Source organism: Stigmatopora argus, chromosome 4 (genome assembly GCF_051989625.1).
Source record: "Stigmatopora argus isolate UIUO_Sarg chromosome 4, RoL_Sarg_1.0, whole genome shotgun sequence".
Taxonomy (NCBI): domain Eukaryota; kingdom Metazoa; phylum Chordata; class Actinopteri; order Syngnathiformes; family Syngnathidae; genus Stigmatopora; species Stigmatopora argus.
Window position 1 is genome coordinate 15,596,358 of NC_135390.1, and position 15,821 is coordinate 15,612,178.

Genomic DNA, 15,821 nt, shown 5'->3' on the forward strand with positions numbered 1-15,821 from the left:
ATGGGGGTTGTCGTCAGAATCTAATTGTTATGAATCGGCTGGGGCCACAATTAGCCTTCGTAATTAGCCTCACTTAATTGCTCAATTAAAGGCCACGGCACGATTGCCACACCAAGCAAAACGCGACACATACGTGCGCCGTGTGGCTTGATGACGTGCATAATGAGGCCTTTTAACACTCCGCTTTCTTTCAAACAGATGAATCCCCATTTTACAACTAAAATTGAAACCCTACCTTGGTGTCCCTTTTTCATCTTCATAAGATGTCATGCAAACTACATTTCAGTCAATTAAATCCAAATGTACATGACTTTAAAGTTAAATATAACTAAACTCTATAGTTCTAAAACATGCTTTTGTGTTCCGAGTACTGTCATCCAAAAAACTGAACAAAAGAAAACGGAAAAAAACACCACAAATGTACAAGATTAAGAAAAGTTTTGTGATTCTGGAGAAAGGCCATTTATTGCAATTTGAAAATCACTGTTTTAAGTAACATATTAGACTTATATAGACTTACTACTTATCTGCATAGTCTTGACTTTGGATTGAAAACATTGAATAAAGTGTTGTTGTTGTTTTTAAGTGATGAAAAGCAATTTCTATAATTGATTGAATCTGATTTTTCTATTCTGTGTATGGCGTCTTCTCACTCTGGCAATTTTTTTGTCAAATCCAAACTAAACACAGCTGTGTCACTTTGAGGGTAAATTTCGGTCTATTTTGGAATTTTCCAATTTGAAGATTTCCACTTTACACATTTCAGACTTCTGACGTTGAATAGAATATTTCATGTTTGTCTCCTAGCGTGGAAATCAAACTAAATATGTCTCACAGAGTATTGAGTTAAAGTATTCCAACCCAAATTGATTCAAAACAGTGGGAAAGGAGAATATAGCACTCAGCCTGCAGTGTAGTTCACCGATTTATTTCTCAAAACCTCAACCCAGGTGTTGTTATGAGTTTTCCCTTTTATTCTTTTCATTGGAATGCTTCCCTTGTGTTGCAGGTATTACTACAACAAGCGCATTTTGCACAAAACCAAAGGGAAGCGCTTCACGTACAAGTTTAACTTCAGCAAGGTGGTTTTGGTCAATTACCCCATCCTAGACATGGCCAACTCGCCGTTCTTCCTGGCCCAGAATCATTTCAACGGAGGGGCCACCGCACCCGACTGCACCCCGGAGGTACTTTAGACCTTTCACCTGTATTTGAACTCTCATTTTACATGCAGCTTCGTTAGCATGAAAGGAGTTTGGAAAAATTGGCAAGACCAGTCAGGCTTTTTTTAACTACAAAAATGTATTCAATTCAAACCAAAAATCTATTGATTGCTGTCATGTGGTTTTGCCGTTTCATTTAACAGGTACATGCCGAGCCTTTCCTGGATGTATTAAAATTGTTCCCAATAGTGAGCGAGGCTTAACTTTAAAGCTGCTACATATTTATAAATTGTGTCACTATTTCATGAAAAAAATACACACTAAAAAGTTTGAAGATGATTCCAAAAAACCTTGAGCTTAAAAAATCAATTTTACGTCTTAAACATTTTGCCCAATTAGAAAGCGACAAAATATGTTGTAAATTTTGGGTCGAAATGCTTATCAGAATTAAAATCTGGGATTTATTCAGCAAGCAAAACAAGGCCAAATTAATTGTCTGACAATGTTTTAATCCTGGTCAACATGTTTTTTCTAAAGAATTTGCATTTTTAAATTATTTCCTTAACCCTTGAATTTAATTAAATGCATTAGTCATCACTCACTGGTTTTAGTTTAGTCAAAATTACTGGTAATTGTGAGGCCCTTTGATGAATAATTTTAGGAAAAAAAGTAACTATTTTTCCAAGGAGATCAAACAAAGACAAAAAAATTGAAATTTCATCACCATTTATAACAAAATTAGCTGTATTTGCATTTCATTTGGAACCAAACTGATCGTGATATACGTGTTTTTGAGCTATCATCCTTAATTTTCCAATTGTTTTGTTCGGTTTTCGCCTTGAGTTATCAGCAAAACAGTTTAAATCAGAAATGCTAACAGAAAACTTCAAAAGAAGCCGAAGATGAAATGCAATCCTAGTTTGTGTGATATTTTTCCTTTCGGGAAAACAAACATGCTACATATATGACTGTGAATCAGAAACACTCCATAAGTTTGAGGTACCACTTGATCTTTTCAGGCTATCAATCCATGAGAAAATCTACGAACAAGTTTGCCCGCAATTGATAAAAAAGTGCTTCCGTTTTCTAAATACAGTAAGGGTGTCATCCATCACTTTCCTGCTCAGCGCTTAAGGTCACGAGGAGACGGCTTTAGGCCGTCCTTAACCCCCGGGGGCACCCCAAAGACGACATGATCCCCTCCTCTCGCTCATCCCCGTCTTTGGCAGCGTATCCGCGTGTCATCGATTGAAAATGAAAGCAGGGTCGCGTCAGATCAGATCAATGGCGCGGGTCGTTAATGCGGTTTGTTAAGCAAACGCAGATCCCACAGCTCGCGGAGCTTTCAAACTCGGGGTGACACGGGATATTGATCCGGGGAGAAGGGGGACACAAATCCCCCCTTTGTCCCCACGTTCATCTGTTCCATTTGTTTCACCTCGTCTGCCCGTCCCTGGTGTATTCTACACCCTATATCCTGAATGAGCGTCACCCCGTCAGATCTGACACTCGCCCGCCCGACCGTCCGTCCGTCCTCGATCCAGGCCGAGTCGTCTTCCCGCTTTCCTATTCGCTTATCCTTTGTAACCTCAAATGAGGCCCCCGATCCCATGACAGCCCTTTGTAGAGCCGTCCTTGCCTCAGCTCGGTTGCCGTTTGCGTCACTCCCGCAGGACGCTCCGCTGTCAACACACGACGGGTTTGAGCACGGGCTTCTGCAACGCCATCGCCAAACGACTAGCGAAAAACAAATATACGGTTGTTATGGTAGAGATATTTCTCTGACTGCTCACTATTTGACTCGTTAAATTCACAGCTGATTTCAAAAGTCTACACAACGATTCTCTTTTTGTTGTTGGAACTTTTACTATGGTGTTATTTAAATATGGTTAGTTATAAATTCATATTTATTTTCAAAATTCTTTGTGGAACAATTGTTTTTATACAAAAACAATTTTTGGGGGAATTCTGTCAAAAATTCACTATAAATTATACCTTCACTTTCATAATATAAGTTGTATATTCCTTTTTATCGGTAAAACATCAATTTTTCTGTCTGACTTAATTATTAGCATATTTGGACTTTTTTTCCAACATCTAATATAGTGAAAACTACAACTTTATTTTCAAGATTTTTTCTTCTGATAAAATTTAGACTTTAAGATGACAACTCTATTATACTAAATTTAAAAAGTCATAATCCATGACTTCATTATACAGTATTCCTGCTCACAAAATCCCATGTAATTGCTTGCAACTTGACATATTTCTCATTTGATGTGCATTTCTTGTTTCTGGCTACACAGGGCATCCAGTCCCTGTTCCCTCGCTTGCCAGACTCGGCACGATCCACCTCCCTGTTTGATCGAGGGAGCGCACCGGCGGGTCCGGAGGGAGACAAACTCCGACTGGACGCATTTCCTTTCCTTGGTTCAGGTGAGAAAAGTTGCGAGAAAACTAGAGTTAGCCCACTGTTGCTCTCGGTAGCTCAATTACTATTAAAGGAAATAAGAAAGATGGCAGCCTGCAGTCAACACAGTGAGGTGAGGCCCACTTAGCTGGTGAATTATACATATTTATTGCCAAAAAAAGTGAAAGGAAGCAAGGAAGGGAGGAAGGTGAGGTCACCCCAGCATCCATGACCACAAACATACACACACACACACACAGACACTCACACTCGTGGTTACACAAAATTCAGAAATAGTGGGATGGAGGACGGGAAGTGTGTGTAAACAGATGCACTAACTAGACCCCCTCCCTCCTCTTCTTCTTCATCCTCCACAGTTTGTCCTCAGGTCTTATTCCCCTCTCCCTCCCATGTGTCCCCGCCGTCCTAATCCCTTCCCTGGCAGGAAGGCCCTAATTGAGGGTGCAGGCTTCAGTTTGTGGCCTGTGGGCGCCCATTACTGTGTTTTCATAAGCAAGTGAGAGAGGCCCGTTTGACTGATTCAATATTCATGTGTCTGCCAGCTACTGCCGCTACACACAAACACACGCGGGCACACACACGCACGCACACACTTCGGCGCTGTCAAATTAGGCCCGCATAGTAAATAACGTAGCAGGCTGGTGGTGCTGGGGGGGAGGTGGGGCGTTTGAGTTCCTTGGCAGTTGGAAGGAAGTCTGGCTGTGCTGGGAGGAGAAGATGCTTTTGTTTGGTCGTGGAAAAAAATTGAAGAAAATCCCAGCACTCCAATTCAGACGTTTTGCGTTTATTACAGCAATTTAAAGCGCGCTAGTGCATATTTTGTTCACTCGTAACTCAAAACAGGGGGAACCATAATATGATGGCACTTAGTTTTATGAGGAAAAAGATTGCAATGGTGCACATTTTGAAGAACAAATGTATCATTTTATTAGTCCAAAGGAGTTGTTATGAGAAGAAAGTTTAGAAAGTAAGAAGAAAATATCAAGAGATTTAAATTGATGTGATAGAAAATGAACAATTTTCCAATTTTGAAAGAAAACATTATTGATATAAAAAGAGAGTGTAAGATGAATACAAATCAAGAGAAGAATAAAGTCATATTTCAAAGAGGAAAAAAGTCATGTGGGATTTTCATAGATTTTCCAAAAAAGTTGCAATATAAAAAAACTGCAAAACTACACATTTTATGAGAATTAAGTGGTAATGTTGTGAGGGAACAGAAGTATACGTTCATGAAAAATGTAAAAAAATAAAAAAAATGCTACTCTTACATGGCTTAATTAAAGGCGGTTGAATTACGTTGAATTTGTTGGGTGCCATAGACGTGAAAATGGCACTGAAAAACGATCCTTGACTGCTGTCCTTCCGGTTCAAATCCCTTTACGTCTATCTATTGCCTTCAAGGAGTTGAGGGTGGTTGGGGGTGTAGTGTGTAGTTGTGGTCCACAGCTAGCATAATGACTCAACATGTTTAATGTTTGATCCTTTTTATCCTTCCGTGTAGTATTGACCTCTGTCATGTCGTCCCGTGCACCAGGTGCCCCCTGCTACACCAAACCTCCGTCCCTCCTGGGCGCGTACCCCCGCAGCCCACCTTTCGACTACCCGTGGGGCTTTAACCCCTACCTCCCAGGAGCTTTCTCCCTCAACAACTGCCCCAAACTGCCCTCCGGCTCCCTCTACCCTTCCCAGTTCTACCCCGGCCCCCTGCCAAGCGGCTTGTCTCAACTGCCGCACCCTTTCTCCAGCCTGCTGCCCCCAGGCGAGGGCGAGAGGGGGGCGTCGGTGCCCCAGGCCGGCCGCCCCGGCCTGCCGCCCTTCCCGGGGAGCCTTTCGCTAGGCCGCCTGGACCTCGGCGACCCCCCCGTGGGCGGGGAGCGTGCCGGGGCCACGACCCCGGGCCTGGGGTCGGGACGCCACAGCCCCTCGGAGAGACGGGCCGCCGTCAAACGGGACGCCGAGTCGGACTCGGACCTGGAGATCACCGACCTGAGTGACTGCAGCTCGGACAACGAGCACGACTCTGCCAAGGACGTGGTTCCGGACGGGAAGAAAGCCGTGGCCCCGCCCCTGCTGCCACCCGTCCACAGCCACCCTCTGAAGGGCCTGTTACCCCTCAGCCCACCTCCGCCGCCTACGGTCATGTTGCACGAGCGCCACAGGGAGACAGAGACTCTTAAAATGATCCACAGCTAATACTTCTTTGGTGCCCACTGATCTAATTTTCTCCCCTTTTGTCCTGGTCTCTTTAGCAGACATTTTACAGAAAACCAATGACTTCCCTGACCCTTGTCGCAGTAGGACAGAATCGCCATTAAAAGCATTTTGCATCATCAACTCGACAGGAATGGCTCCGAATTGCAGACTACAGAAGATACGGGCCAATACTGCCACCTGGTGGAGTGATTTATCTATTTCTCTTGAAATTACCGTCACAGTCCTTGCTTGAAATTGTTGCTCATTTTACTCGTGTATGTATTCTTTTTGCTGCTCGGTGTTTGTTATTTTTTATTAAACCACATTTTAGTGATGTGGAGATAATGATGCATCTATTACTGCGATTAATTGTTTGCATTCATTTTGTATTAAATTTACACCACATTTCTAGTAGTGTAACTTAACTTTATTTAAATGTGCAATTGTTTTCCTCTGTTTACTTTTGTCTTAATGTATTCATAAATTTATTTATTTATATTACATACATTTCCCTGTAATATTTATTTATGTATTTTTTAAATTCATTTACTTTAATGCAAGCTACATTAAGACACTTTTGTCTAGTATTTATTGGTTTAAAATTTATTTTAATTTAAATCCTAACTGGAGTGGTTTAAAAACCTAATTTTATTTCATTTTGTCTTCATTATTTTGAATTTAACTAAATGTCAAGCACTTTAAGAATGGCATAAGAACATTTGTGTGTTTTATTTCATTACACCGCATTCAAGCCACATTTTTCATTACGTTATTTTCAATAACTTAGTATCTTTTGTTTATATTCTTGCACATCATGGGGCTTAAAAAGGGAAGAAAAGAAGATCAGACATTTAAAATTTATAGTAATATTTGCGTGTATATATTTTAATATGGTGTACATTTAATTATTACCACCAATGAAAAGCTGTATTGTAGTGATTTAATTGCTTATTTAATTCAACATGTCACTGGGATAAAGCTATAAGCTTAGGTGTATCAAAATTTTAAACAATTCATAGGATGTTTTTCTATAATCAGCCGATTGGAATGGAGTTTTTTTTTTTGTAATTGTGACCTTTGTTCTTTTTTCTTTTCCTTCTTGTTTTTTAACCCAAAATGTTCACCCTGTAGATCCTTTGGGTGCACAAAATATGCTTACTAGGCTTATTTTTATATGAGCATTCATCCAACGTAAAGCTAAAAAATGTTTGATTTGTATTGTTTTTAAATTCCGTTCCCAAGTTTAAAGGGGAAAACATGAGCCACATTGTAGTCCATCATGGCCAGTGAAATCTTTATTGTAAAGTTTTTAATGTGACACAAACTGCTGTAAATATTGTTTCTTGTATGTGTATGTGTGCGTATGTGTACACATCTCACATGCTTTGTTTTATTGTAAAGAGGTCACATGGGAGAAAAAAATGAATATCTTGCAAAGCAATAAACTGAATTATTCTGGATACATGGTTCTTGTCACTTTTTTAGTTGTTTTGCTCTTAACAGACAAACATGTCTTGGTGTACGGTATGTCAACTTTCTACATAGACTTCTTTATTTTGTAAAATGAAACTTATTTTAATTTAGCTGAATTTGACTTTATCTGATCTTTTATTAATTTTTAAAGGATTCATTAAATGTGAGAGCTGATCATAAATGCAGATAGTGAGCTTTTTAATGAACTATTTAATGTATATATACAGTAAGCTGTTTTAAGTTGACATTTTTAATTATGAATGGATAATGTTTACATTGTAAAATTGACGGCTTTTTAATGTAATCACTGATAGAAAATCACATTAAAAATAAAGTTGTCGTGTCTTTATTCGTACAGCAGGGTGTGCTAAAAGCCCTCAAAAGATTTTAAGAGTAGCGCAGTGGATTTTATGTCGCGACATAATAAATGTCTGTAAATAAATACTTTTATGGCTTCATCATGGGTAGTTAACCTGTCAAAAACTGACATACGAACTTATGTATTTCAAACAAATGACATTCACGGTTAAACAGTAGCGTAAATGTTAAAAGGGGGGCATTGACCCTAAGCGAAGTTGTTTGGGCTTAACGGGAAAGTTTATTAACACGATGACACTTTATTCCCAAATAACTATAGAGGTATTTCAAACACTGGGTTGTAAGTGTTATGTACATCCCAATAAGACTGTGTGGTAAAAAATATATAGTTACATCAATTACACTAAAGTCAACTATTTGCAAAGTCAGGGGACTATTTAGCATGTGACACAGTGCGGAAGCGCGTTGTTCACGGTGTTTTTTTCTTTTAAATAACATTAAAGATTGTTCATTTTTCAAACACATTCTAAATAAAATTACTTCTTGAAAATGTTATCACTTTTTTTCCATTTTGAGTCTGTTTTTTCGTGTACTTCCGCGTGCAATACAGCACCCCTCTCGACCCTCCTTCCCCCACCCCCACCTTTGCTCACTTCACTTCACTTTACTTGATGACACACGACAACTTTTCTCAACACGAAAGCGTATCCAGGCTCTCGAACGGACGTTTTCTTCCTCTTTGCGGGTAAGTAATCATTTTTAGCACATACACAATGAACTGCGTTTGTGTCCCTGTAGAAAAGTGCTTAATAGGTGACCGCGATGCTTTTTTTTTTCCACTTGTTTTTTTTGTCCGACAAATCCCCCAGCACTGTGTAACGTTGCGCCGACCAGGGGGCTCTCGCCGGACTACATCGCCTCCTGCGGCGGCTTTATTTTATTCAAAACAACCCCCACAGTGCGTTTTAATTACTCTTTTCATGCCATTGAGCACAGAAATTGGTGTGTGTCACGCGTGGGAAATCGTACAGGAAGGCGTTTGTGTGTTCTAGTGTCGTTGAGCTTGAGATCAAACGATGTGTTGCATTAGATGTCATAAAATAATCGGAATTAGCAGATTTGGTAAAGTTGGGAACTAAACGCTTTTTGTGAGCCAGGATGTTCATTATATTTGGGTGTTTTATATATTATGGGATCGACAGGTCCTCATCGTCATCCTCATCATCACGCCTGCCCCACTGTGGCAGAACTAAACTGCTGTGAAACGTGAATTCAGTGGGCCAGACGTGGGACAGCCAGAGTATTTACCCTGGGCACAATTCTAAATAAAGTCAAGGATTTTTCATTAATATTTTTATTCTCCCAAACGTTACCCCCCCCCCCCCCCCCCAAATCCAGTGCGTTGATTTTTTTTTTTAATTTACAATAAGTGATCTTTAGAAAGGTGTGTTTATTGGGAATTTAGTAAAGCGAATTTTAAATTAATGTGATAAAAATCCGAGTGACACTGACTTTACCCCAAAGAGTAATTATTATTTTTCTTTTTTTCAGTAATTGTTTTGTCGCTCCTTTGAGACAATATGATATACTGAAACTTTTTTTAAAAAAAAAGTCATTCACTAAAAATTAAGATTGAGACAAAAAGCCAAGATGAGATCATTTTCTGCATAACTACTTACCAATTAGTTTGATAAATGTGTACTTGATTGACAATACAATAAAACCAGAATGCTTTTTATACACATGCAACCCCCATAATATAAATATATAGTATACAACATCTGTTTGCAAACATTCTGTTTATATACATTTAGACTGATTCCAAAATAAAATGGTTGTCCTGTGTGGCCTAGTTAAAGATGGAGACGTGATCAATATTGTGTCTGCTTATTATTGATTGCCAATGATTTTCACTACTGTTTGTGTGCTCTCAGGAAACAACAGTGAAGCTACGATTGACAACATCCATAGTAAGTTTGTCCACACTTTCATTAATCTTTGCCCAGTTTAGTCGTTTGGATTCCTTCTGAGTTCAGATGTTGGTGATGACTGTAACTTCCTGTGAGCGCGCAAAGGTGGCGCGAGGGCGAGCTTGTAATAACTCTGGCCCAACAAGTGCGGGCCTGTGAGCCGCCCAAAGGCGACCTCCTCTTCCTTTTAAAGGAATGTTGCCTGTTTCATTGCACTTGGCCTCCTATGCGGTGGGTTTATACCACCGGTCGGCGTGTAAAACGCGGGCCGCCGTTAAGATAAACAGCATTCGGCAATGTCTCCGCCGTTGGCTCAGAGATATGACCGACTAACCTCCCTCTGGCGGGTGCTCTTGTTCTAAGATGGAGTTGAGTGGATATTGATAAGGGGAATATGTTGAAGACATAAAAACCTGTATTTGCTCAAAATCCAGAAAATAAAGACAACACATTGGGGTAATTTATTATTCACTTATTTGGAGATTTTTGAAGGAGGCTATCCTCTTATTTTGTTCATTTTTTCATTTGGGTTGGAGAGGTCAAAAGGTTTGGTATTATTATAGAATAGTCATGGTTTTGAAAATTACAATCAGGAAGGTACGAGGTTGAAAGCTTCTTCAGAAGTTTTAGTTCCACTCTTTTTAGTATTGTTTTTTTTTAAAGAGGGGGGGTGACATTATATTTGGAAAACATCTTTTTTTTTTAAGTTGAAAAAAAATGTCAAAAGCTCATTTTTATATGATATTCAAAGATTTTGTCATGAAAATGACAATGGAAAAAAACTAAGCTAAATGCGTCTCAAAATGTAATGTAAATTAATGCAGGGACTACAAATCCTCTCCCACCCCCCACAAAGCTACCTTGACTCGTCAAGCAGCAACTTTTCGGAGTTATGAATAATATTACGGTTGAATAATCAAACAGTCCATCAGCTGTTAACACTGTTATTGAATGCTGACCTTGTCCCCCTAGCAAAAAACAAATTGCAGCTAAACGTGACTTCTCATTTCCACATGAAAATGATTTGCATGTAGTGAAGAGGCCTCGAGTCATAGGACTAAAAAAAACTGTGTGGAGCCACTGGATCGGGTTATTTTGTTGATATTTATGCAATTGTGACATCGTGACAAAAGACTTAATTTTTTCACGAGCTAAAGCTCCATTTTAATGCAAACAACCGCACGAATGTTCTTACTATGCTTAAATAGTCATAATGCTTTATCCTGCTTTTTCCTGTTCCATTTATTGCACGGATCTAACTTGTCCATCAATCTCACTCGGTACTCTGGGCAAGTAGGAAAATGGAAAGACTTACTCCCGTCTGTCCCAGAGTGTCTCGAAGCAGGCGAGAATGAAGTAATTCATCGGAGATCAGGGTGGAAAAAAAGCCCAACTCTATGGTTGGATGTTTATTCTTGTTCTTGCGCCATGTTAAAAGTGAGACGCAACACAGAGTACAGAGCGCAATTTGTGATCAAATTGTGTACAAATGGAATAAAGGAAAGTTTAGTCATGCCAATGTGGTAAGTTTAAGGCATAATTCAACCTTCAAAGACTAGGAGATAGATCCATTGCTGAATACATGTTGAAATAATACGAGCAGTGCTTCACTTCTACGTTCCTGAGGAAATTGTAAGAATGCAGAGATGTACGGTCTGCCCTTGAAAAGGGTCGGATAGCTGTAGATATTTTCTGATGAATAGAAAATACCACAGATTCAAAATAATGTCATGGATGGATGCATACGTTTGTGCTGTTTGAGGTAGAATGATGGTTGCACTTGCCTGAAGGACTTTAGCAATTCATTTATTGACTGTGACCCATCGCAGAAACATGGAGTACCATCGTTCTTCAAAGACAACTAGTGAAAATACATTTTTTCACTCACTTGACCCAAAAAATACTGTACATTTCTGCGTGTTACTATCTTTTCTGTTCTGATTGCAAAAATATCAATATGATCACTTAAGACCTGGACCGTATGGATGAAAAGCATACATCCAAACATCAATATTTTGTTCCCCTGAACACAACTTTCTCCACGTGCCATAGAAATGTTGTGTTTTGGCATTTGGCCAGCGTAGCGATGTAGCAGCCATGATTGCAAAAACAGCATCCAGTGTTTTATGTTGGCACTATGTAAAACCAAATGAACTCCAGACACACGCAGCAGACTTACAAATAAACGACTCAGTGTCCCATATGCTAGTGGGGTGTATGTGTGTTTGGCCTCGGCAATTAGCCCTCTACACACATACACACGGAAACAGTTAGACGTCGGGTTTCGGGAACTGCCAATCCGTGCCAGTCGATGGCTCCTGGCCTATCAAATGTTTCCATGGAGCTAGTGACCTCCATGTAGAGAGAGAAGGGAGGGCGCTCTGAGAGTGCAGTGGGGGTCGATGATCACGGAGTTGAGGGAGAGTGAAATGTTTTCTGGATGGAAGAGAAAAAAGAAGTGAAAATGGCTAATCAGGAGTCCTAGAAAACCTCGGGTGGGCAACGGGAATGAAACGGCGGAGTCGTGCCAATAAATATGTCAGCGCAACCAAGTGATGTAGAAAGAGAAGGGCTAAGCTGTAATCTTGCGTTAGCTGCCACGTAATGCTAGTTAAATGACATAATTGGCCCTTGTCTGCTCGCCATGAATGCATTTACTGTGGTTAAGTAGTGTGTGTTTGGGGGGGGCTGGCACAAAAGCCTGTACTTTGTTTGTTTGCACTGGAGGTGGCAAGAGTGGAGGAGGAAGGTAGGGAGGGTTAGTCAACCATGCAGAGAACACTTTCCTCTACATATAGTCATCTTTTTACCATTTTAATGTGAATATGTGGTACTTTTGTAACATACTACCTTTCAAAAACATGTAGTCAACTGTGCTCATCTTTTATTTCCAATGTCGTGTGTACGTTGTTTACGTTGTTGACCTTTTTAGGGATCGTACAAGAGTACTTTTCCCAGGTACAGTGGTACCTCGACATACAATCGTAATCCGTTCCGAGACCGAGATCGTATGTCGAGCTTTTCGTAACTCGAGCGGCCGTTTCCCATTGAAATGAACTAAAAACAAATTAATTCGTTCCAACCCTCTAAAAAAACAACAACAACAGGATATTGGATTGGAAAAAATGTTTTATTTCTTCTAATTCGCCATCTATTAACAAAGTAACACATAACTAGTGGTTTAATAATAATAAAATGTGTTTAATATAACTAAAATTGGGCGGTGTTGTGTGTACAAGTATACTTCATTACCCAGAAAGCCCTCTTTTTGCCCGCGCATGCGCGTTGTGTGTTTCCTGGTCGAAACTCGTCTGAATAAATCGTTCAGTGCTTGTAGATATCTGTGATACACGAAAGAGATGCGGCAAAAAAAGACAGTGCGCTAAAATCCTAAACAGCCTCTCATGTCATGGCCACCTCATTTCGCATCTCGAAATTTTGATCGTATCGCGGGCGAATTATTCGATCAAAATTTTCGTCGTACCACGAGGTGATCGTAGGTCGAGGTACCACTGTACTACCTTTCAAAAACATGTAGTCAACTGTGCTCATCTTTTATTTCCAATGTCATGTGTGTAAGTTGTTGACGTTGTTGACCTTTTTAGGGATTGTACAAGAGGTATACAGTTCGGTATTTAAAAAAAAAATATATATATATATATATATATATGTGTGGGTGTATATATGTGTGTGTGTGTGTGTATATATATATTGTGTGTGTGTGTGTGTGTGTGTATATATATATATATATATATATATATATATATACACACACACACACACACACACACACACACACACACATACATATACAGACGCTCCCCTACTTACGAACATTCAACTTACGAACAACGGTACATACGAACATGTCTGCAAATTGCGTTTAAGTCCAAAAATGTTGGCAAGTCCAATTTTGTATTTCGCGTCTTTTTCGGAGTAGTACTTCTTTCCGCCGCTAATACCGACGCCTGGCGCTGTGAGAGCTCAGCTCACCCAGCATCTACCTTCTTCGTTGCAATGCGGAAGTGCGTGAATGTATCTCCAGTGTGCAAAGAACCTTTTTCATTTGTATCATTAAATATCTCATGCATCCAATATTGAATATGGTTGGTAAAAAGCTAAAGGCTTCTATTGAGGGAGTTGCAAGGAAGAGGCAAGCCATTTCATTTGAAACGAGTGGCAATAATAACGAAGCTTGATGCGCGTGATAAAATGGTGAGCGTTTAGGTCGCTTCTTTTGGCCAGTTTCTAATACATAAATCTCTCTCTCTCTCTCTACAGTACTGTACATATTCTCTCCATTTTATTAAATGTTTTTTTTTCAGTATAAACCAATGCGTGTTACTTATACAAGCCTTAAACATACAAATGCACTTATAGAAACCTTCAATATACTTATATCGGCCTTAAACATAAATTATAATACAAAATATAGCACTGAATCAACTTACAAACAAATTCAACTTATGAACAATCGCTCGGAACCAATTGCGTTCGTAAGTACGGGAGCGTCTGTACACCCTTTTTCAAGGGCAGAACGTACATCTCTGCATTCTTAGAATTTCCACACAACTATGTTTTATTTTTCTCATTTTTTTTATTGACCTCTGGTATTTGCGCTGTTTGGAACAGCACAGGCATCCCTAATGCAGTGTCTCATGAGCGACCCCACGGCACGCGCTTTGTTGTTTGCCGGCTGTCGGAGCGGCGGTGAGATTTCTGGGATAACTTCGCCCTTTGTGTGGCGCTCACCAACAGCAGCGAGCACGCGGGTGTCGCGTTTGTCAGTGGGGCCGCCATATCCCCAAAAGGGTCATCCCTCCCCCGGGCCCAGGGGGGAATCCGTATTGGTCCCCTCCGGGTGCTTTCTAAAGTGACATTACAAGCTAGTGCAGAAGAAAATTCCTTTTATAGTCTCCAGTGCTTGCATCAGACCTTTCTGGATTTTTCAGAGATGGAAGGCTTTTTACTTTTTTTTTCCTCCTTTGTTCAATTTTTTATTTTTCTATTTTCTTGAGTAGATGACTTTGACCAGAGCAATTGTTTTTCAACTTTTAATGGACCCTATTACTCTTTCGTAGCAAAGATTAACCAACTGTGGAAAAAAAATGGCTGCCAAGGTACTTCCAGTAAGAATTTTTGGCTAAACAAGAGCCTGTGCGGCGGCAGCAGCAGCAGTTGGCGCTTGCTCCGCTACCGTGTTCGCTGAGCAGAACCCTCGCTCTGCACGAGACAGGAAACAGCTGCACTTGTGAGAGATGTTTTCTGTTGCCCCTCATTTTTTCCCCTCAACGTGAGCGAGTTACTTTTAAATTGCCTGTCTGACAGCTGTGTGCGCCTTTGTTTCCTTTTAAACTCTCCATTCAAGCAATTGTTGTCAATTTTGCCATTTGGTTGTGGTCCACTCTTTCGGTTGCAAATATACCATTGAAAGGCTAAACTCTTCATTCACATCTCAACTATAATGATAAGCATGGCATCTTTTTTAATTTTATTTTGATGTATTATTTATTTTTTTGTAATATTTTAACTTTTATTATTCTTAGTATTTTGAAGCAAATTTCGGCTTAAACAGTGAAATCCAATTCACAAGGAAATTTGGCTTACGTCTCCAGTTTAGGAATGGAACTGGGTTGTAACTCGAGGACTACCTGTACAATAAATCCGCCTGTCAAAGATAAGTGCATCTCATGTTCTTACAGAATTTTTACCAAATTCACAATATTCTCATCTTCAATGGTGTATCAAAAAATACATTACATTACATCAAAGGTGTCAGACTCGGGTTGGTTCGCGGGCCGCATTAACGTCAACTCGATTTCATGTGGGCCGGACCATTTTAGATATAATATTTAGATTTTTTTTATAAATGGATTAAAAGGACTCGATTAAAAGCAACATTAAAAACAATGTTTATTTGATTTTTTTTTCTTAGTAAGGAAAAAATTATTTTAATCATTTGTTTTTCATTTCAAAAGGAAACCAAATTTTTCTTTAATCATTTTCCATATTAAAGTGGAAAACAGAAAATATTTTTTTGATATTACAAAATGATTTTTGAACTAAAAACAGAAAAAAATGGATTAAAAAATGAAATTATTGATTTAAAAGGGGGGAAATCAGGAAATATAATATACATCTATAGTCTTCATTTTAATTTGATCCTAAAATAGAAAGTCGGCACTCATGATTGACTTTCCCGGGCCACATAAAATGATACGGCTGGCCAGATTTGGCCCCCGGGCCGCCACTTTGACACCTGTGCATTAC

At 39.6% G+C, this 15,821-nt stretch overlaps 2 protein-coding genes across 11 annotated transcripts in view; both read left to right on the forward strand.

Moving 5' to 3' along the window:
• erfl1 (Ets2 repressor factor like 1) overlaps positions 1-7,235 on the forward strand; it is a 97,537-nt gene extending 90,302 nt beyond the window's left edge. For all 7 annotated transcript variants that reach the window (XM_077597947.1, XM_077597951.1, XM_077597946.1 and 4 more), the window contains 3 exons: positions 1,010-1,187; positions 3,470-3,599; positions 5,132-7,235. In XM_077597947.1, coding sequence (XP_077454073.1) covers positions 1,010-1,187; positions 3,470-3,599; positions 5,132-5,790 — 967 coding nt within the window. In that variant the 3' untranslated portion in view covers positions 5,791-7,235. The remainder of the gene's footprint in view (positions 1-1,009; positions 1,188-3,469; positions 3,600-5,131) is intronic.
• Positions 7,236-8,219: 984 nt separating this feature from the next.
• Positions 8,220-15,821, forward strand: part of arhgef1 (Rho guanine nucleotide exchange factor (GEF) 1) — a 29,598-nt gene continuing 21,996 nt past the window's right edge. For all 4 annotated transcript variants that reach the window (XM_077598440.1, XM_077598441.1, XM_077598443.1 and 1 more), the window contains exons 1-2: positions 8,220-8,326; positions 9,516-9,551. The gene's annotated coding sequence lies outside the window, so the exon portion shown is untranslated. The remainder of the gene's footprint in view (positions 8,327-9,515; positions 9,552-15,821) is intronic.